The sequence below is a fragment of the Dama dama genome, chromosome 12, assembly GCF_033118175.1.
Source record: "Dama dama isolate Ldn47 chromosome 12, ASM3311817v1, whole genome shotgun sequence".
NCBI classification, from domain to species: domain Eukaryota; kingdom Metazoa; phylum Chordata; class Mammalia; order Artiodactyla; family Cervidae; genus Dama; species Dama dama.
Window position 1 is genome coordinate 79,058,162 of NC_083692.1, and position 24,288 is coordinate 79,082,449.

The following is a 24,288-nucleotide window of genomic DNA, read 5'->3' on the forward strand; positions in this document are numbered from 1 at the left end:
AATGGCTGGGTCATTTCCAAATGAAGTAGGATTTTAAAGCATTAATTGCTGAACATTGGCTTACTCTTACAAGGGGTTTTTCTTGCAGAAGAGCTAAAGAGATTTTGAGCTATTAATGAATATAAATATATATTTATATAAGAATGGATATATATATAATATAATATGATTTGATAAATATATTCAACAGTCTATAAAATACTAACATACAAGACATTTCATAGTTGCTATAGAAAAGTAAAATATATGCTTTTAATAAAAAGATATAAAAAATGGCAAATAAAATGATGAATACAAAAATATTTTTTTTAATTGTTGAAACATTTATTATAAAATAAAATAGTATTTACATAAGCTTTACTAAACTAGTTTTTCATTGTTGTTCTAGCTACAGCAAATGTTCTTTCTCCAAATTAAACCAAATGAAAAACAAAAAAAAAATTCTGAGAAAACAACATTTAACAGAATTAACTTTAGTCAACAGATACATTCAGACTACAAAAATATTGAAAAATACAGTTAAAATACTTAGCTAGATTACAATGAAAACCACAAAGTATGATGTGTTTATTTGAAATAAACATTACATTTGTTTATTGTGCTATCATATTTTGTTTTGGCCTTTTAACTTTTAAAGATATTTAGTGCTAGAATTTTAAAAAGGCTTATGACAAATGAAAAAAAAATTTTATGGCAAATAAATGTAACTCATTGTCCTAAACTTTCTTCCTCTTCCTTCTTACATGTCTTGATCAATACAAATTCTTCTTTTCTAGGGGCAACACCTCTCTAAGGTAAAACTACACAACATGTTATAACCCACCTATCAACTTACTTCGCTATAATGAAAACACCTAATTCTATAAAAACAGACAATGGCTCTGCCTATATTTCTAAACAGTTCAAACAATTTTTACATTCATTCTCTATTAAACAGATTACAGACATTCCTTATAATCCACAAACACAAGACATAATTAAACAAACACATTACACACTGTAACTGCAAATAAAAAATTAAATAAGAAAAAATACACAGGAACACTTTTATCTTCCTTATCCAAAACAAACTTTACTAGATTCTAATGTAATATAGTCTTTAAGCCTATAACTATTATTAATATGACTTTGTTTCTGTTTCCAATCTATAAGATTCTTAAAATGAAAACAACATAAAAAAAGACACCATTTCCTGAATAAATTATTTGTTCCTAAAAATATCAAAAATGTAAAATATTCACCTTCTTTTCAGGTCTGTCTTAAAAGTATAATCATCTTCTTTAACACACTGAACAGTGAGATTCAACAGTTGCTAAGCTACATTTCTTTTTCAAGGACAAGGTCAAATATATTTAGATGTGAACAACATTTCATTTGTCAAGTTGTTCTACATCACCTTTTCAATAATTTCACTTAGGAAAAAATATTTAAATGGTTACTCCTAATCCTTTGCCCCAGATAACACAAACCACAGCCAAATACCAGTCCCAAACAGATTTCTAAATGATTTTTTCTTTTAGACTGAAATATTTCCTAAGAATGTTTTCATCACTATCGCTTTCCTTTCTTTTTATAACTATTGTTAATATAGCCTTATTTGTTTTAAACTTTTAAACTTACCACAAAGAGATGTTTTGACAAAAACAACAAACAAAAAACAAACAAAAAAAGAAGTTTTGAAACATTAAAAGACACCTCCTTTCCTTTGCCCATTTGATATCAAGACGGGTTAACTAATCAATGGAAATCTAAAAAACTAATCTTACAGAGAAAGGGGTATGCTTCTATTTCTCCAGATGGATCCAACGAGTTCACATGACTTCCTCTTCAAAAGATTCAACCTAAGGGGGCCCCCAGCATTCAGACTAGAGATAAAACAACAAAATACCCAAGAAAAAAAAATTCCAGTACAAGCCATGGCGACATTAAAAATTTCCAAAAAACGCCGCACTCGACGTCATCGACCTTATGATCTCCCTACTTGGAGACAGTTAAAAACCCTTACTAATCAAACTGAAAATCTGATTTCTCAACAGGAAATGCCTCAAAATCCTGAAAATATTTTTCTTCGCTATGCTTGCTTTGCTTGCTTTTGCTTCCCCCGCTCAGGCTGACTTGATTGATCACACTTACTGAGCTTATATACCTAACCCCCCTTTTTTATTGTAGGTTATAAAATGGACAGATATAGGACCAATCATATCCACTAACGTGTCAACACATATGCCCCCTCCTTAGAACTTGGAGGGGCCCTCTCATCCTGAAGAAAAAAAAAAAAACTAATTAATATCTTTCTAGGTTATGAAATCCTTCCTTTGTGTATGGACACAACAGAATTATGCATAAATGTTAGCCGACAAACTTGGGCCTTCCCCTGCCTCCAAAAGAAGACTTTCTGATGCTTCTTGAATTACTTACTGCCCTTTCTTTGTCCATAAATCATGTTTATACTACTAAAACTTTAAGAAAAGAATTTAAAAAGAAAACAAAAAACACTATGCAAAGGGTTTACTAATAAGAACTTTAAATATATTCCTGTTCATTAAGACAAATGTCAGGCCAAATCAAAAAAATTAATGTTTATAGCTAATCATACAATTGTCAATTGGGGACCCCATAGTATGTGGTTATTGAACTGCTCAGATGATATTAACAATACTATGTATGATTATATTACTCAAGTAACATAAAAGGTTACTAATACTACAATAAAACATTACCATGACAGAAGACTTCTTGCCTAGCTTGACGACAAAATGGCCCCCACCTCGTCCTCGAATCATCCTTGATAAACAGATTGGGCCTAAACAATGAGACATCTGAAAACTTGCTACAAACACCAAAGAACTTGAGACTGGGACCAGACATTTCACAGGGACCAATCATAGCTATAACAATTATTTCTTTCACTATAATCAATCATATTTTATACAAGCCTATGTTCCACTTCCTTTTGTTATAGCTATAAAAAATTTACAATTCAATAAGACTTTACATTCTGTAACTTACATAAATTGTAAATTATACACTTGTCTTAACTCCTCTATTTCCTTAAAAAATGACACCTTTTTGATTCTTCGATCTCGACATAATCTATGTCGAGATCATTATTTATTTATTTATTATTTATTTATTTATTATTTATTACCAATAAATCTCCAATGGCCCTGGAAAAATGGTCCCAAGGCTAGACTTGCTTCCCAGTTATTTACTAAATTGCTCTAGTAATCTAAATGATTCATTAGATGGCTGATTTTTGACATTATAAGATTAATAACTATTTACACCACTGCTGCCATCACTAACATTACTTTACAAACCTCAATTCAAACACATAATTTTATCCAAAATTAGACTAAAGATGCTCATACTATGTGGGCCACTCAGGCTCAAAGAGATGAAGATATTAAAAAAAAAAAAAATACAAGAACTGAAAACAGCCATCAAATGGGTTGGAGATCAATGAACAGATGTACAAAAACAGATGATGCTAAAATGTGATTGAAATTCTACTCAATTTCATGTTACTCCTGTTCATTTCTATAATAGTGACTACAACTAGAAACAAATCAAGTTTTATTTACAAAATATATATGATAATGCCTTTCTGAATGTACAGTTATTACAAAAAAAATATGTAAAACCTTTTCTAATAATCTACCCTCTTCCACTAGTATGGGAACTTTAGCTAAACAATTAGCTGATCAATTATCTGGGCTAGACCCACATAGATGATTTCAAAGCCTTACTCATAACATTGGGTCTAGAACTATAATTTTGGTGATTATCTTAACAATTTTATTTGTTGTCTACTGTTGCCTTCATACAAAGATTGTCAAAACTGAACAAACTCTGATGGTCAGAACTCTTTTTACAAATATTATAAATAAATAAGGGGGAATTGTCAGGGAATGTCTGACGGGAGGATTCTTATGTGCTGTCTCTCATTGAGTCCTTTGTCCCTCTTCAAGCGGAACAGCATGCTGCTCCCAGGGACTGAGGTCATTGTGTGAGGCAGGCTTGAGTCTCCTTTAGTAAACATTCTCTTTAGGACAAAACTGCTTAGTCTCGTTCCCCTTTCTTGAGATATGGATTGTCTCCTGACCTTGTGACTAACATTACCCCTTGTTCCCTTGGTAATGGTTGCTGTACGTTTGGTTTTCTGATCTCTATCATTCCCAAAAGAAGTTTCTTGTACCACAGCCTATGTATACTCATAGAAAAATCATTAAAGCACCTTTGCTCCATCAGAGCTTAGGTCCCCGGGTCTTTTTTTGTCTCTCTCTCTCTCTTTCTCTCTTTTACTTTCTTATCATCGACTCCATACCACCAGGTTCTGGTCCATTAAAAGACCCCAACAGCATTTTTTAAGAAAGCAAATTTCAATCAGTGATTATCTTTCTTTTCTCTGTATTGGAAGTTTTTACAAATTTATTGTCATATGAAGAAAAAAGTAAAAAGTATGAAGACAAAAAGCATAGAAACAAAAAGTATTATGGCAGTGTGTCTTGGAAATAAGTACTAAAATATGACTCAATTTTCTAGATTTATGCTGTCTGTGAAATTTGATTTCTGAAATTTATAATTCACTATGATTTTATTTCTCATTCTAAACATTATTTTGTATTTAACTTTTACCCATAATTTTGTGTTGTTTTAGAAAGTGCAATTTTGTAAGTTTCAAAGTCTACAAAACATAAATTCTCCTCCTTACATAATTATAATGCTTTAAAATTCAACCCTACAAAGCCAGCAAGGGGGTGAACAAAAATTGTGAACCTCATTTTATTTCTCTATCTGACCCCTGGAAGGCACTGTTGTGAAAACTAGAAAGGATCAGAATAAGCTAAAAAAAAAACTTCGTTCCTTACAATTTAAAGAGATATCCTGACAACATTTTTTACACAATGACATGTAAAGCATCTCAGACACTAGAGACAGGGAGTTTTAAGACAGCCTCTCTTCTTAGGCCAGTCTACAGTCTCCATCAGAAGAAGAAATCTCTATCACCTGTCATTGCTCCTCAACCTCAGAGCAACTTGGATTCAAGTCCCCCAGTCATGAGACTTCTGTCTGTGGGGAATCACCCAGAAAGCAGCTCACTGCCTCTTCACTGCTCCACCGAGACCTTGGTGTTCACCTTGATGCTTGAGGCACTCCTGCTGCTGAGGGAGTACTGTCCCATTTTACTCTCTTGTCCACACATGGAACATTGTTCTGGTTTGACTTTGAATAGAGACTTGTTTAGCTGAGTTCACTGACTCAGTAGTAATGTTTCAGGAGCCCAGTCAGTGACCCAGCCCGATGGCCACATCACTCTCTGAAGGAGCCCCTCTGGAGCTGAGGTGCAACTACTCATTTTCCCTTCAACCAAATCTCTGCTGATATGTGCAGCACCCCAACCAAGGACTCCAGCTTCTCCTCAAGTACATGTCTGGAAACAACCTTGTTTCAGCCATCAAAGGTTTTGCGTCTGAATTTAGGAAGAGTGAGACTTCCTTTCACCTGAGGGAAAAGCCCACTGAAGTAATGTGACCAAGTACCTCTATGCTCTGAGTGACATGGTGACTAGGACCGTAGGGGGAGCTATCTGCAAACCCCTGAGGTCTGGGAGCTTAAAGGACTTACAGCTTCAGCCTGCGTTATTTTCAGGAAGTAGGCATGTTGCTGTGAAGGCAAACAGTAGAGAGAATATAGAGTATTGCAAGTGTTTCATTCCTATGAGCATCTTAGATTTTTCTTTTCTTTTTTTCAGTTTGCAAAGGAAAGATTTATTTTCTCCAGTTCCGTGTTCTCAGGGGAGCTGACTGTTCGGCGGGCTTCCTGTCAGAGTGTCACCTGAGCGGGGTTTGCTGGGGGAGCTGATTGGTTGCAGGAGCAGGAAATTTCCAGACAAGAAATGACATACCACTTATGGGTTTCGCTGTGTATTTTAAGGTGAAAATTTCTCAGCAGCAAGTCAAGGCATCATGAAGAGGCTAGCGGGCACTGTGCTGGGGCTTTTGTTTGCCCGGGTTTGCTGTGAGTTGGGGCGGCCCTGTAGGGGAATCTGAAGAAATGAGCAGCTGCTGTATTGCTGAGGGAGGGAGTAGAAAGGGTTGGCAAGTCCTGCACACGTCCTATCCTTCTCAACGTCTGTGGGAGCTGGAGGGACACGCTCGGGGTCTTTTCAGAGTTACAGTGAGCCTCACCTGTGACTGTTTGTCTCTTTCTCATCAGGTGTCAGAGGGGTGGACGTGGAGCAGAGTCCCCCAGCCCTGACTCCACAGGAGGGAGCCAGCTCTACGCTGTGGTGTAATTTCTCCACCTTGGCAGAGAGTGTGCAGTGGTACCTTCAGAGCCCTGGGGGCCACCTCATCCACCTCATTTACATTCCTTCAGGAACAAAGCAGGAAGGAAGATTAAAGGCCACGACAGTCCCTAGAGAACGCCGCAGCTCACTGCACATTTCCTTTTCGCAGACCACAGACTCAGGCACTTACTACTGTGCTGCGCAGCACGGTGCTCCCCGGGCTCCTGCGGCCTCGACACGAACCCTCCCGGGGCTCAGCCCCTCCTCCAGCCACAGTCACACCGTGGGCCCCACAGGACATTTGCAGTGCTTCTTACTGGCCTTCCAGATTTGAGGAAGGAATTTCCTCTCAATCTGTATCTTCTTCTGCACTAGAGTCTCAAACTTGTAGGTAGGAGAGTATCTATTAATAGATGTGAAAGTGAAAGGAGCTCAGTCGGGTCCGACTCTTTGAGACTCCATGGACTACACAGCCCATGGAGTTCTCCAGGCCAGAATACTGAAGTGGGTCGCCTTTCCCTTCTCCAGGGGATCTTTATTACCAGCTGAACCACAAGGGAAGCCCAAGAATACTGGAGTGGTTAGCCTAACCCTTCTCCAGCAGATCTTGCCAACCCACGAATGGAACCGAGGTCTCCCGCATTACAGGCGGATTCTTTACCAACTGATCTATGAGGGAAGCCTTATCAAAATAAATATTTAGCTACAATATGCTCTACTCCAAAATGGTAAGAAGTGAAAGGAACTAAAAGAATAGAAAAGTGACTCCAAGAAGATGTTATTCAGCTAACGGCTGTCTCAAGAATGTCCATCCAAACCCGCCACCATGATGTGTCCCAACAGACAATTGCAGATACATCTCATCCTACTACTGCAGCACAGCAAACGAAAAATACTTATATGCTCAATGGTTCATATGAACTTGGTCATTTAATTAAAACAAATTTATCCTCTTTCAATTCTGGATGCAAGAAGTCTGAAATCAGTTTCACTGGCTACAGTTAAGGTATTGGCAGGGTCAATTCCTTTCCTTCCTGCATGTTACATAATTTTATTTATAATATGGAAAAATACACATAATTTTTGTACCTCTTAATCCCCTTCACCTATTTCACTCCTACACCCACCCCTTTCCCCTCTAGTAACCAGTAGCTCATTCCCTATATCTCTGAGTCTGTTTCTGTTCTATTTGTTAGTTTTGCAATTTATAATCCATATATAAGTGAAAACATATAGTATTTGTCTTTCTCTGTCTGACTTATTTTGCTAAGTATAATACCCTCCAGGTTTTTCATGTTGTCTCATGTGATGAGATTTTATCCTTTTATGATTAAGTAATATTTCATTGTGTGTGTGTGTGTGTGTGTGTGTGTGTGTGTGTGTGTGTGTGTATATTCATATGGATGAATACTGATTGCTTCCATATCTTGGCTATTAGAAATAATGCTCCTGTGAATATTGGGGTACATATACATTTTCAAATTAGTGTTTTTGTTTTCTTCTGATAGATATCCAGGAATGGAATTGCTGGATGATATAGTATTTATATTTTTAATTTTTGAAGAACCTTTATGCTGTTTTAAATAGTGGCTGCACCAGTTTACTTTCCCGGCAAGGGGGCACAAAGTGTCCCTTTTCTTCACAGCCTCAGCAATACTCATTACTTCTTGGCTTTTTGATGATAGTATTCTGATTGGGGTGAGGTGAGATCTCACTGGGTTTTGATTTGCATTTACCTGATGATTAGAGATGTTGAATGTCTTTTCATGTGTCTGCTGCCCATCTATTTGTTTCTTTGGGAAAATGTCTATTTAGGTCCTCTGCCTTTTAAAAAATCAGATTATTTATAGTTTTGATACTGCATATAAATTTCTTTATATATTTTGGACGTTAACCCCTTATTGACTAATGGTTTGCTAGTATCTTTTTCTGTTTGATAGGCTTTTTGCATTTTAATAGTTTTATTCCAATTTGGATGCCTTCTATTTCTTTTTCCTACATGACTGCTATGACAAGGACTTCAGGTACTATGTTAAATGGAAATGGTGAGAGTAGGCATCCTCGTCTTGTTCCTCATCTTAGAGAAAAGATTTCAGGTTTTACCATCAAATATGATATTAATTGTGTATTTGTTGTAAATGGCCTTTGTTATTTTGAAGTGTGTTCCCATTATACCAAGTTTATTAAGAGTTTTTAACATGACTGTATGCTGAATTTTGTCAAATGCTTTTTCTTTGTCTGTTGAGATAATTATATAAGTTTTTATCCTTCATGCTATTAATGTATATCATGTTGATTGATTTGCAAATATTGAACCATCCTTGTATACCTAGACTATATCCCACTTGGCATTGATATATGATTCTTTCATAAATTGTTGAATTAAGTTTTCTAACTTTATTCAGTCCTAAAGGAATTTAGTCTTGAATATTCATTGGAAGGACTAATGCTGAAGCTGAAACTCCAATACTTGGGCCACCTGATGCAAAGAACTGATTCATTAGAAAAGACCCTGCTGCTGGGAAAGGCTGAAGGCAGGAAGAGAGGGGACAACAGAGGATGAGATCATTGGATGGCATCACTGACTTGATGGAAATGAGTTTGAGCAAGCTCCAGGAGTTGGTGATGGACAGGGAAGCCTGGCGTGCTTCAGTCCTTGGGGTCACAAAGAGTCAGGCATGACTGAGCAGCTGAACTGACTGAATTGAAGTTTGCTAATATTTTGTTGCAGATTTTTTAATCTATGTTCATTCAGGAAACTGACTTTTTTTGTAGTTTTGTTGTCTAGTTTTGGCATCAGGGTAATGAAGGCTTCATTGAATGAGTTTGGTAATATTTTCTTACCTTCAATTTTATGGAAAAATTTGAGAAGGATGGGACCTAACTATTCTTTAAATGTTTGGAGAATTACCCTGTGAAGCCATAGAGTCCTCTACATCAGGAATCAACAAAATATGGCCCATGGACCAGTCCATTCAGCCATTTACTTTGTAAATAAATTTTGTTGGAACATAAGAAATCTTGTTTATCTATGTATTATCAATAAATTATTTCATGAAACAATGGCAGAGTTCAGTAGTTGCATCAGAATGAATGGCCTACAAAGACAAAAATATTTACTATTCTACCCTTTATTGAAGAAGTTTGTAATCCCCTCTTCTACATCATTAGTCATCATGGAAATGCAAGTTAATGCCACAGTGAGATCTCTATACACCCATTAATGGCAACCCACTCCAGTATTCTTGCCTAGAGAATCCCGTGGACAGAGAAACCTGGTGGGCTGCCGTCTATGGGGTCGCACAGAGTTGGACATGACTGAAGCAGCATACACCCGTTATTTTGGTTAAAAATAAAAAGACAGGCGTGTAATGGTACCTCATTGTGGTTTTGATTTGCATTTCTCTGACGATGAGTGATGTTGAGCATCTTTTCATGTGTTTGTTAGCCATCTGTATGTCTTCTTTGGAGAAATGTCTGTTTAGTTCTTTGGCCCATTTTTTGATTGGGTCATTTATTTTTCTGGAATTGAGCTTCAGGAGTTGCTTGTATATTTTTGAGATTAATCCTTTGTCTGTTGCTTCATTTGCTATTATTTTCTCCCAATCTGAGGGCTGTCTTTTCACCTTACTTATAGTTTCCTTTGTAGTGCAAAAGCTTTTAAGTTTCATTAGGTCCCATTTGTTTAGTTTTGCTTTTATTTCCAATATTCTGGGAGGTGGGTCATAGAGGATCTTGCTTTGATTTATGTCGGAGAGTGTTTTGCCTATGTTCTCCTCTAGGAGTTTTATAGTTTCTGGTCTTACATTTAGATCTTTAATACATTTTGAGTTTATTTTTGTGTATGGTGTTAGAAAGTGTTCTAGTTTCATTCTTTTACAAGTGGTTGACCAGTTTTCCCAGCACCACTTGTTAAAGAGGTTGTCTTTTTTCCATTGTATATCCTTGCCTCCTTTGTCAAAGATAAGGTGTCCATAGGTTCGTGGATTTATCTCTGGGCTTTCTATTCTGTTCCATTGATCTATATTTCTGTCTTTGTGCCAGTACCATACTGTCTTGATGACTGTGGCTTTGTAGTAGAGTCTGAAGTCAGGCAGGTTGATTCCTCCAGCTCCATTCTTCTTTCTCAAGATTACTTTGGCTATTCGAGGTTTTTTGTATTTCCATACAAATTGTGAAATTCTTTGGTCTAGTTCTGTGAAAAATACCATTGGTAGCTTGATAGGGATTGCATTGAATCTATAGACTGCTTTGGGTAGAATAGCCATTTTGACAATATTGATTCTTCCAATCCATGAACACGGTATGTTTCTCCATCTGTTTGTGTCCTCTTTGATTTCTTTCATCAGTGTTTTATAGTTTTCTATGTATAGGTCTTTTGTTTCTTTAGGTAGATATACTCCTAAGTATTTTATTCTTTTTGTTGCAATGGTGAATGGTATTGTTTCCTTAATTTCTCTGTTTGTTTTTTCATTGTTAGTATATAGGAATGCAAGGGATTTCTGTGTGTTAATTTTATATCCTGCAACTTTACTATATTCATTGATTAGCTCTAGTAATTTTCTGGTAGAGTCTTTAGGGTTTTCTATGTAGAGGATCATGTCATCTGCAAACAGTGAGAGTTTTACTTCTTCTTTTCCTATCTGGATTCCTTTTACTTCTTTTTCTGCTCTGATTGCTGTGGCCAGAACTTCCAACACTATGTTGAATAGTAGTGGTGAGAGTGGGCACCCTTGTCTTGTTCCTGATTTCAGGGGAAATGCCTTCAATTTTTCACCATTGAGGGTGATGCTTGCTGTGGGTTTGTCATATATAGCTTTTATTATGTTGAGGTATGTTCCTTCTATGCCTGCTTTTTGGAGAGTTTTAATCATAAATGAGTGTTGAATTTTGTCAAAGGCTTTCTCTGCATCTATTGAGATAATCATATGGTTTTTATCTTTCAATTTGTTAATGTGGTGTATTACATTGATTGATTTGTGGATATTAAAGAATCCTTGCATTCCTGGGATAAAGCCCACTTGGTCACGGTGTATGATTTTTTTAATATGTTGTTGGATTCTGTTTGCTAGAATTTTGTTAAGGATTTTTGCATCTATGTTCATCAGTGATATTGGCCTGTAGTTTTCTTTTTTTGTGGCATCTTTGTCTGGTTTTGGAATTAGGGTGATGGTGGCCTCATAGAATGAGTTTGGCAGCTTACCTTCATCTGCAATTTTCTGGAAGAGTTTGAGTAAGATAGGTGTTAGCTCTTCTCTAAATTTATGGTAGAATTCAGCTGTGAAGCCATCTGGTCCTGGGCTTTTGTTTGCTGGAAGATTTTTGATGACAGTTTCGATTTCCTTGCTTGTGATGGGTCTGTTAAGATCTTCTATTTCTTCCTGGTTCAGTTTTGGAAAGTTATACTTTTCTAAGAATTTGTCCATTTCATCCAAGTTGTCCATTTTATTGGCATAGAGCTGCTGGTAGTAGTCTCTTATGATCCTTTGTATTTCAGTGTTGTCTGTTGTGATCTCTCCATTTTCATTTCTAATTTTGTTAATTTGGTTTTTCTCTCTTTGTTTCTTAATGAGTCTTGCTAATGGTTTGTCAATTTTGTTTATTTTTTCAAAAAACCAGCTTTTAGCTTTGTTGATTTTTGCTATGGTCTCTTTAGTTTCTTTTGCATTTATTTCTGCCCTGATTTTTAAGATTTCTTTCCTTCTGCTAACTCTGGGGTTCTTCATTTCTTCCTTCTCTAATTGCTTTAGGTGTAGAGTTAGGTTATTTAATTGGTTTTTTTCCTGTTTCTTGATGTAAGCCTGTAATGCTATGAACCTTCCCCTTAGCACTGCTTTTACAGTGTCCCATAGGTTTTGGGTTGTTGTGTTTTCATTTTCATTCATTTCTATACATATTTTGATTTCTTTTTTGATTTCTTCTATGATTTGTTGTGAGGTACCATTACACGCCAGTCAGGATGGCTGCTATCCAAAAGTCTACAAGCAATAAATGCTGGAGAGGGTGTGGAGAAAAGGGAACCCTCTTACACTGTTGGTGGGAATGCAAACTAGTACAGCCGCTATGGAAAACAGTGTGGAGATTTCTTAAAACACTGGAAATAGAACTGCCATATGACCCAGCAATCCCACTTCTGGGCATACACACTGAGGAAACCAGATCTGAAAGAGACACATGCACCCCACTGTTCATCGCAGCACTGTTTATAATAGCCAGGACATGGAAGCAACCTAGATGCCCATCAGCAGATGAATGGATAAGGAAGCTGTGGTACATATACACCATGGAATATTACTCAGCCATTAAAAAGAATTCATTTGAACCAGTCCTAATGAGATGGATGAAGCTGGAGCCCATTATACAGAGTGAAGTAAGCCAGAAAGATAAAGAACATTACAGCATACTGACACATGTATATGGAATTTAGAAAGGTGATAACGATAACCCTATATGCAGAACAGAAAAAGAGACACAGAAATACAGAACAGACTTTTGAACTTTGTGGGAGAATGTGAGGGTGGGATATTTCAAAAGAACAGCATGTATGCTATCTATGGTGAAACAGATCACCAGCCCAGGTGGGATGCACGAGACAAGTGCTCCGGCCTGGTGCACTGGGAAGACCCAGAGGAATCGGGTGGAGAGGGAGGTGGGAGGGGGGATCGAGATTGGGAATACATGTAAATCCATGGCTGATTCATATCAATGTATGACAAAACCCACTGGGAAAAATAAAATAAAATAAAATGTTTCTTTAAGATAAAAAAAAAAATAAAAAGACAACCATATCAAGTGTTGTTAAAGATACAAAATAATTATCAGGTTTAGAATCTGTTTAGAGACATATTCTCTTCAGTGTGAAGCAATCTCCTTTATCTAACGTTGATCTTATGGGAGGAGAGACAGCCCCATGTAGTGACTTGGCCTGAGGGCCAGTTTTTGCCTTTGAAGGGATCCCAGGACAGATCAGGCCCTATCATGAGTATTTCGAGAGCCCTGCTTCCTCCTGGGGTGTCCAGCACCCAGGCCAAGGCTTCCAGACCCTCGTGAGACATGCCTCCATATGGAACAGAGAAGGTTTCATAGGGGACCTCAACATGAACAGAGATTTACTATTTGAAGAAATCCTTGACACAAGAAGAAGACTTGGCCACATATTTCAGTGTTCTGATAGATGCTCTAAAATATATATATTGCCAAAAATAGTTAAAGAAGAAATAGAAAAGCTAAATAAGTATATAATCATTAAAGTAATTTGACAATTAGAAATATAAATTTATAGAGAATTCCTAATAGATGGGAAGTTTTTAACCTGCAAGTGTGCCCCACCACATAATGAAAAATTGAATGCATAGTAGGATATATAGTAAACCATGTAACCAAGAAAATATTAGAAATTAAGTTTATATAGGGGGTTTCTACAAATAAATAAGAAAAACATTCAGAATGAAAAGAGATAATAAAGATAATTTGCATAAAGGCAATTTAAAGAAGAGGAAATAAACATGTGAACATATAAAACATCAACTTCTGCAGTAATCAGAGGAAATTAAAGTAAATTACTATCTCATTTCCGTCAGATAACCAGAAATGTGAAAGTCTGGTAGCATCAAGTTTTGACCCAAATACGAGGAAGACTACTAAACTTCTCCAGATGGAGAAAAGCAATCACATAGAGAACATTTATTTAACAACTTCAGAGAAAAATTGCCTGAACTATTTAATAAAGAAGGCAATGTATATATTTAAAAGTCAAGCAATTCCACTTCCTGTTATCTACATTCAAGTAATTCCAACATTTGAACAAGGAGGTATTTATAAGGATAGTCACACCAACCCTGTAAGCAGAAGTATAACCATTCAAGTACAGAATGAACGAACAATGAATTACATATGAAGTCAAAATACAATGAACTATTACAAGCAAAGAAACAGTTCTCTATATTCTTTTCTTAGCTAAATCTTACAAAAATAAAATGCTGAATATAAAAAGCATCAGAATGATATATGCTGCATGCACTACTTATGAGAACGTTCAGAATATAATCACAATATAATATATTGTTTTGTGATACTTAGCTATAACAGTAAAATTGAAAAGACATACATGGAATCTTCCCAATAGTAGTTATTACTTTAAAAATAAGAAAAGTATTAGGAGTTACTCTTTAGTTTTGTCTGTAATGTTTGGAGAGAGCTATAGAAAATATAGCAAAATTAAATATCTGTTTACCATCATTGCCATGGGAAAATGTGTCTGCACATAATTTTGTGTACTGTAAGAATTATTTAGTATTTTTTTTTAATTTTAAAAATTGGATGGTAGCAACCACAGCTTTTACTAGTTCAATCAATTCATGGAAGGAATAAGATAACTCCTATTACCTATAACTTTGACAGATGTACTTTTAACAGGCCACAAAATGCCAATAAAATGCCAGAGAAAAAACTTTTAATTTGTTTAAGCTCTAGAAATTATTCATCCGAAAATAAATGGCACAGAGACTTCCTGTCACAGTTAAAATATACACTTTTTGAGTACACGAAAAGAGAAAGTGAGAAGAAAATCAGATCACCTGGCTTAGCAGTGGGAGACATGCCCCCAAGATGTTAGTCTATGTTGTAACTAATACACAAATTCAGCAAAGTTGCAGGATACGAAACTAATCTGCATTCCAATAATGAACTATCTGGAAGAGATATTAAGAAAACAATTTTTCTTCCATCACATCAGAAAGAAAATACCTAAGAATAACTTTAAGCAAAGAAGTATAGACTTGTATATTGAAATCTGTAAGACTTTGATTATAGAAGTTGAAGACAAAAATTAATGGGAAGATACTTTGTTCTTACAGGCCAAAAAAAAATTCAATTGTTAAAGTATCCAAACTACCCAAATCAATCTACATATTCAATGAAAACTCTATCAAAATTCAATGACATTTTTCATGGAGATAGAATAAACAAACCCTAAGAACTGTATGAGAGACAATAGACTACCAATAGCCAAATCGAACTAGAGAAAGATCAGAACTGAAGGCATCACATGACCTTATTTCAAACTACATTACAAAACTATAGTAATAAAAAAAAGTGTGTGTGTGTGTTTTGGCATTGAACAAAGACACATAGATCAATGGAGCAGAATAGACAGCCCAGAAATAAACCCTTGTATACATGGTCAATTCATGGCAAAGAATCCAAGAATATACACTCAAGAAAGGAACATCTCTTCAATAAATGGTATTACGAGAAATGGAAAGCTACATGCAAAAGAATGAAATTGGACTCATCAAAATGGATTTTAGAATTGAATATAAGAACCACAACAATAAAGCTTAGAAGAAGTATAAGGGGTAAGTTCCTTGACATCAGTATTGGCCACAGGTTTTTTTTTTTGTTTTTTGTTTTTTGTTTTTTTTTGTATTTGACACTGAAAGCAAGGACAACAAGAGCGGGAAAAAAAAAAAAAAAAAGCAAAAAACAAGTGTGACTACATCAGACTAATAAGTTTATGTGTGGCAAAAGAAGCCATCAACAAAACAAAAAGGCAACCTACAGAATGAGAGCAAATATTGCCCAAACATATATCTGATAAGGGGCTAATACCCAAAATATATAAATATCTTGTATAATCATTAGAACAAAAGTCTGTTTTAAAAATAGGCTGATGATCTGAATAAACATTTTCCCAAAGAAGACATACTAATGACCAGAAGGTAAATCAGAAGATGCTCAGCATCACTAATCATCAGGGAAATAAAAATCAAAACCAAAAAGAGCTATCACTTTACATCTGCCAGAATGGCTACTATCAAAAAGACAGGGAATAAAAAATTTTGACAAGAATGTAGAAGAAAGGGAACCCTGCTCACTGTTGTTGGAAATATAAATTGGTGCAGCTTCCATGGCAAACAGTATGGAGGTTCCTCAAAAAATTAAAACTAGCTCTACTATGATATTCAGCATTTCCACTTCTGAGAATTCATCTGAAGAAAATGAAGTCACTATCTCAAAAAGATATCTGTACCCCACGTTTATTGTAGTTCATCTACAACAGCTGACACATGGTAACAACCCGTGTCCTTTGACAGATGAATGGATAAAGAAAACACGGTAAAAAAAGAAATTTTTTCATAAATTGACAACAACATGAATGAATCTTGACGGCAGAATGCTAAGTGAAATAATCAGGCAGACAAAGTCAAATACTGTATGAAATAATTTATATGTGGAATCTAAGACACAGATTCAGGAACACACACACACACACAGACATATAGACACACAGACACACACACACACAGACCTCATAGATACAGAGAATAGACTGGGGGTGTAGGGTGTGGAATAGGTGACTATGTTCAAAAGACAGAAACATCCAGTTATAAGAGAAATCAGTCCTGGGGATTCAATGTACAGCATGATGACTATAAAAAAATTTTTAATGGTGTCAGTATGTAAACCCTCTAAGCTCTCAAAGATTTTTTTTTAATTAAAAAAATATTTTTGGCCGCTCTGGGTCTTTGCTGCTGTACACGGGCTTTATCTAGTTGCACTAAGCTGGGGCTACCCTTGGTTGCAGTGCACAGGCTCACTGTCATGCCTTCTCTTGTGAAGCATAGGCTCTAGGAGCACAGGCTTCAGTAGTTGCAGCATGCGGGCTCTAGGGCACGTGGGCTTCAGTACTTGTGGCACACAGGCTCAGAAGTTGTGGCTCTTGGGCTCTAGAGCAAAAACGCCATAGATGTGGTGCTCGGGCTCAGTGGCGCCAGGGCATGTGGAACCTTCCTGGACCAGGGATTGAACCCATGTCCCCTGCATTGGCAGGTGACCTCCCATCCACTGTACCACCAGGGGAATCCTCTTGAAGTTTGTTTTGCCTTTTTTTTTTCCTAGTAGTTTGAACAGTTGAATAACAAGTTTGGAATAGGATGTACAACTACTGGAGTATCTTTCATTGGACTGAAATATGCAAAACTCAAAATAGGATGTAGTACCCAGATTGGAATGCAGGGTGAGCTTCAGAAGATAGTCACCAGAGATGTAAGAGGGAGGACTAGGGAAGATCTGGGAACCTCAGTAGTAATTCTGTGCCCTCATATGCTATGTGAGTCTGGGGATTCCTATGAAGGAACCAAGGATAATCCAAGGACAATCTATTATAAAATAACTCAGTTAGATTTTCCCTGGTGGCTCAGTAGTAAAGAATCTGCCTGTCAAGTCAGGAGACATTGGTTCAATCCCTGATACAGGAAGATCCCACATGTCACGGAGCAGCTAATCCTGTGCACCACGACTATTGAGTCTGTGCTCTAGAGCCCGTGCTCCACAGTCAGAGAAGCCACCGCAATGAGAAGTGTAGCTACAGAGTGATCCCCTCTCTCTGTAGCTAAAGAACAGCCTGTGTAGCAATGAAGACCCAAAACACTCTAAATTAATAAATAAATAAAACTATAAAAAGAATAAGTTATTCTTATTGGGGTTTCTTTATGAGGTGTTGAAACAAAAATAAAATGTTTGAAATTTGATTAATTTGATGTAAATGACTTCATTAGATGAAATTTCAGAATAAAATGAAATAGAATTTTCATTCCTTCAATGTCAAGAAAGGGAAATCTTTTTATTTTAGAAAACATATATAATGAGAATTATAAGATTGTACTAAAGAGTATAACTGCATCCACGACAGCAACATGGTCAAATATTTGAATTTAGAAGATCCATTGGTTCTTGCTTCCTAAACCTTTAATAAGCTAATCACAGAGTTACATCACAAATGAATATGATTTCACAGCCATTACCATTTGGTATTCCAATACACAACTGGAGAGATTACAGAAGTCAGAAGCCTATTCTGTGTTCATTTGTCTGTGTGATATTTGCTATTCTGAAGTTATGCACTAAAGTTACCAGTTCACATGGTTTGGTGGGTAAGTGGAAAGAAAAGGGAGTTCATGGCTTCTTGTTGGTCTTTTTTAGGGAAAAAAAAAAAAAGACCAACAAGAAGCCATGAACTCCCTTTTGGTTTAAGGAAACTAGGGAGCAGTTCAGAGAAGACAATGGCACCCCACTCCAGTACTCTTGCCTGGAAAATCCCTTGGACGGAGGAGCCTGGTAGGCTGCAGTCCATGGGGTCTCGAAGAGTCAGACATGACTGAGCGACTTCATTTTCACTTTTCACTTTTATGCATTGGAGAAGGAAATGGCAACCCACTCCAGTGTTCTTGCCTGGAGAATCCCAGGGATGGGGTCGCACAGAGTCGGACACGACTGAGGTGACTTAGCAGTAGCAGTAGCAGAAGCAGTAGCAATAGGGAGCAGTTAGTATAATTCATCTTATAATCAAAATCAGAAAGGCAAGAGAACAATCAGACCATGAATGAATATTCGCAATCCCAACATGATTCATAATCAATTTGTTTCAGATAAAGTCCCAGATTTTAGAAGAAATTAATTTACTACTAAATTTGGAAGTTTTAAGTAAAAAATCTCTTTCAGTTTTGTCCTTCAATATTAAACTCTGGCTTGTCCTTTACCAGGTATTATCATTTATTAGTAAGTCACAGGGAAAGGCAGAACAATGTTTAGGACAGTCTAAATCTTCCAACCTGAGTGTCATAGCACATTCAGACTTGATCCAGCCAGAAGGTGCATTTTTCAGAGTCTGACTCTATAATGCGGCTGAGGGAACATGCACCATTACTGTCAGGAACTCAGATCAAGGCCATATCAACACAGCGGAAAAACCACCTTCATACTGCTCCCCGCACTGTTGTGGGCATTTGTGGTGTTCTCGACTTAGTTACAAATAATTGGAAACCAGAACATCTGCTGCCTGCCAGCACCCAGAGGTGAAATGGAACAGACTAGATGTCTCAACTAAATATAAACTCTCCCTGCATCACTCATCAATGTGATATTTTAACTTTAAAATCTAAGAACCGGCACTGTTTTAGGCCTTTCTGTACTTTCTTTCCTACTTGTCTATTTGCCTCTGGTTCTTTTATATTAATTCAGCTGTTAAAACAATGAAATCAAATGGAAGATTGACAGTGACATTCTACATGATCATGTACAGTATACAAAACTTCAGTCACCAAATAGCATGGTGTCAACATTTGCTAAGTGTTTACAGATACCATATCTTGTAGGAGAGCACTGTAGCAGTGTCACAGAAAAGTTCAGCACGCTTAACTTGACTTTACAGAGAAAAATAACAAACCACTAAGAGGAGAGGCTGAACACTTTGGGGTAAAAAATATGACATGAGGACAATTTAAGGACACCTGAACTAATAAATACAATTCTACTTGTAAAGGCAGCAGGATTGAATATACTGACGCTCTTCAAAGTCTATTGAGTAAAACCCAATGTCAGATTTCAAAGATTAATATTTTTTCCTGTTAACCATTTCATAAAAAACACTCACAACTGAATAGATTCTGAAAGTCAGGAGTGATTTTTTATCATTTGATATTGAAGTAAGTAACTTTATTTATTGGAAAATATAAACAAAGACCTAGAACCAAGTGAGAAAAGAAAAAGATACGTTAATTATTTTGGAAAAGACTGCCTTTTGTCAAGAAAGCTGAAGGGCCTCCCAGGTTGAGCTAGTGTTAAAGAACCCATCTGCCAATGCAGGGGATGTAAGAGACGAGGGTTTGATCCCTGGGTTGGGGACCCACTCCAGTGTTCTTGCCTGCAGAACCCTCATGGACAGAGGAGCCTGGCAGGTTACAGTCCATGGGGTTGGACAGAGCTGCACATGGCTGAAGCAGCAGCACAGCACACACATGAGAAAGCTAAAGATCCGTGAGTTTGTTTTATTGTGTGTGTTTTTTAAAGAGTCATTCAATTCTGGATAAAGAAATGTAAGCATCGGCTAAATGGATGACCAGAATGACCAGTAAGTAGATTACAGGAAGGATTCCTAGTGTATACTACTATGTTTTGAATGGGCTGGCAAAATTATTATCAATGTGTGTCAACTTACTGAGTCTTCTGTTTCTCTCAGCTCAAACCCTTAACATGTGTGTCTGTTAGTCACCCAGTCGTGTCCAACTCTTTGGGACCCCATAGGCTGTAGCCACTAGACTCCTCTATCCATGGAATTCTCCAAGCAAGAACACTGGAGTGGGTTGCCATTCCCTTCTCCAGGGGATCTTCTTAACTCAGGGATCAAACCAGGGTCTCTTGAACTGTAGGCATATTCTTTATCATCTGAGCCATCAGGGAAACCCTCAAACATATAATATTAACTGCTTTTTCCATGACCCTTTCAGGATCTACCTAACGTAATAATCAGGGAAAGAAAATTAAACATCTGTGAGCCAAAAGCTTTTCCCATCTGTGAAAAAGACCATGTGATCTATGAACATGACAAACCCCACTTCCTGTCTGAAGGAGTCACACATAGTCACACAGGTACTATGTAAATGTGCCACCAGGCACACAGAGACACTGAACTCTCAGCTTGAGGCAGGACTGAGCACATTTGTGCAGCGGAATCCATGCCTCATGCAGCTCTCCAGCCTGCTCTGGGTGTTCCTGGCCTTCACCTTCTCTGGTAGGGATGCTTCCAAGCATGGGTGTGAGTGTTCAGGGTGAAAGGACCACACACAGACGTGTGATGCTTCACGGGGACTTGGTGGGGAAAGGAGGACTGGAGAAAATGAAGCATTTTATAATTCCAATTTGATTTGTCTCTGGGTCCTAAATTAGTCTAAATCCCACACTATTTTATTTACTACTTCATCTCTGTTTTCTAATTTTTCCCCCATAGGATCCAGTGTGGCCCAGAAAGTAACTCAAGTCCAGACAGCCATAACCAGTCAAGTGGGGCAGACAGTCACCCTGAATTGTCGATATGAAGTAAGTTGGACCACGGACTACTACTACATTTTTTGGTATAAACAGCTTCCCAGTGGAGAGGTGAATTTCCTTATTCATCAGTATTCAGAATACCTGAATGCAAGGAATGGCCGCTACTCTGTAAACTTCCAGAAAGCAGATAAATCCATCAGCCTCATCATTTCAGCCTTACAGCTCGAAGACTCTGCAAAGTACTTCTGTGCTCTCCGGGAGCTCACAGTGCTTGAAGTAATGGGAAAAGCTGAACAAAAACCCCAGAGCTTAATAAGAGAGAGCACACTGCTTCAGGACCTCAGTTGAAGTGCACACCTGCACATCCCAGAAGAGAAATGGTAGTCCTGTGGTTGCTTCATCTGTGGTCTGGATCAGAAGATTTAATTCTAAATAAAAGCTCCTCCTAGGTGGATCATCAGGCTACAGCTGGAACCAGGTGGGCCTGCCCCGCAGGAACTGGAGCCTGAAGAAGACAGGGAATCACTGTGGTTTCTGCCTCCCTTTGGTCCCAATTTCCCACCACTGCTTTGGGTCCCCCATTTGAGCAGGAGGCCAGTAGACGCTGGAACTGTGAAAGCACATCTTATCTCCTGCAACTCCTTTCTGGTGGATCTACTTCACAGCTCTTGCCTCCCCTTTCACTCAGAGTTTCCACTGACTGCCCAGGTCGATACAGGCTTTCAGCTCTTGCTAGTATCTTGATGCTTCCCATCTCTTCTTTGTTTTCATTAACCCTGTCTGCAAATCTATAAATATTCCCTTCATTAAACTTTGTAGTTAAATCTTCAAGTAAATCAAAGATCTTTCTAGGTTATTTGGAAGTAGGTGTCCACAGTAATTTTCTACTAATACATTCTTCTCTTGAGCTTTTGACTTTAAATCAATCATACAGAACATGTGTAAACTTGTCTAAAGCTATAAACTTGCTGCATAATAATTTAAAGTGACTGCTTCACTAAAATACACTCACATCACAAACCTGGGTATAGTTATCTGGAATCGTTATGAAAATCATTTCCTTAGTCCTTTCTTCTTAGACTTTGTGTCACTTAAGGTACAATCAGGGAAGCAGACCATCAGCAATGTTGAATAAGAGATTAGTTATATATAAAGATTAGAACTCAGGCAGTTGCTAGAGTTGATGAAGTAGTCTATACAAGCAGAAAAGATACAAGCACCCTAATGTTCATTGCAGCACTAATTACAGTAGCATGGACATGGAAGCAACCTAAATGTCCAACGATGGAATAATAGATAAAAAAGATACAGCATATATATATAATTGAATATTATTCAGCCATGAGAAAGAACAAAACAGTGCCATTTGCAGTGGCCTGGATGGACCTAAAGATTGTCATACTGAGTGAAGTAGGTCAGACAGAGAAAGACAAATGTCCTCTGATATCTCTTTTATCAGATGGAATTTTAAAAAGTGGTATTTACAAATGAAGGTGTTTACAAAACAAAAATAGAATCCAGGATGTAGAAAACTAATCATGGTTACCAAAGGGGGAAAGGGATATGAGGGATAAACTGGCAGACTGGGATTCACATATACACACTACTATATATAAAATAAATAACTAATGAGAATCTTCTGTATAACACAGGAAACTCTACTCAATATTCTATAATGACCTATACAGAGTACAATCTGAAAAAGAGAGGAGATATATATACATATAACTGATTTGCCATACAACAGAAACTAACATTGTAAAGCAACTATACTCCAATAAAAGTTAATTTAAAAAGTAGAGATAATAAATCTACTGGAAAAAATAAGAGCTATCAGAAGCTTGAAAAAACAGTGATACCTGACTTCTCATCCAGACCAACAGAAGTTACCAAGGGAAAGCATTTTTAAAGTGTTTAAGAAAATAAACAAGTGAAACTTTCAAGCTAACTTCTTATGAAAATGAAGATATATATTAAAATGTCTGTGTTGAATATCAATGCTAAGAGGGTGGAAAGTCAATGTGCAGACTTTTAAACTATATTTGCAATGCATATTTCTGAAAAAGGACTCAAATGAAAAATATATATAAAGCACATACAAATTAGTAAAGAAAACAGTTAAGAAGAATGGGACAATCTTGGAGATCCAATTCAGAAATTTGATATTTAATACCCAATACATTGGAGAAGGAAATGGCAACCCACTCCAGTATTCTTGCCTAGAAAATTCCATGGATGGAGGAGTCTGGTGGGCTACAGTCCATGGGGTCGCAAAGAGTCGGACACAACTGAGCGACTTCACTTTCTTTTCACTTTCAGTTTCACCTAATAAATATGCCAAAAATAATATTATTATTCATCAGGTAAATGAAAATAAAGCTTCCTCTGAATGCTCCATCTGTGTCCTTTCAGCACCCTGAATGTACTAATGTAGCTAGGAGAATATGACCCAAGAGGACAGGGAAAAATAATGACTGTCTCAAAGAAAATAAGTGAGTAAATAAATTTCCTATAGTTTCCCTCATCGAACCAACGTGAAGGAAAAAAAAAAGTAGTAACAAGTCACAGATTCTGGATATTGAAGAAAAGACAGGTTTCACTAGAAAAAAGAAAGATGGTGTTTTTTTAGCTTATTCTATGTCAGGCACTGTGGTATGCATTTCAGATTAATCATCTAATTTAAATATCAAAACCCTATGAGCTAGGTTTTATTGTTTTTCCTTCTTTTTTTTTTTTTTTAATCTTTGGGAAATGCGCCATAACTTTCCTAACTGTGAAATGCTTCTCTACCTTTTATTATCAGCCAGAGTGTAGCATTTTAGGGGGCTCCTGAGGAGCAAGGTCTGGACTATGGAGAAGCCCTTGGACTCAAAATAGGGTGGTTGGACATCTGAGTGATGGTGACATTACTGGTTTAAACTGGAACCTAAAGTGAACTAGAAGAGAAGATGCCAAACCTAGACACAAAGTCCCAGGATCAGTAGATGAGGAAATCATCCACTAATCAGTTAACAGTGCTGAATGCTTTAGCAAGTTTTTTATTTAATAGTATGCTGGGGAAACTGAGGGCTATGATGGGGTATTATTCTTTAAACACTCCTGTGGGGCTATCTTCCCAAACATCTACATGGTGTTATCTCTGAAGTTCCTTTACATCTTTACTCGTCTTT

General features: G+C 37.0%; 2 gene segments (V, D, J or C); both read left to right on the forward strand.

Moving 5' to 3' along the window:
- Positions 1-5,866: 5,866 nt before the first annotated feature.
- On the forward strand, positions 5,867-9,355 carry LOC133066552 (T cell receptor alpha variable 22-like). The segment is given in 2 exon segments: positions 5,867-6,021; positions 6,220-9,355. Coding segments are annotated over 2 exon segments (459 nt in total).
- An 11,384-nt stretch (positions 9,356-20,739) lies between these two features.
- Positions 20,740-21,466, forward strand: LOC133067093 (T cell receptor delta variable 1-like). The segment is given in 2 exon segments: positions 20,740-20,861; positions 21,078-21,466. Coding segments are annotated over 2 exon segments (438 nt in total).
- The last annotated feature ends 2,822 nt before the right edge of the window (positions 21,467-24,288 follow it).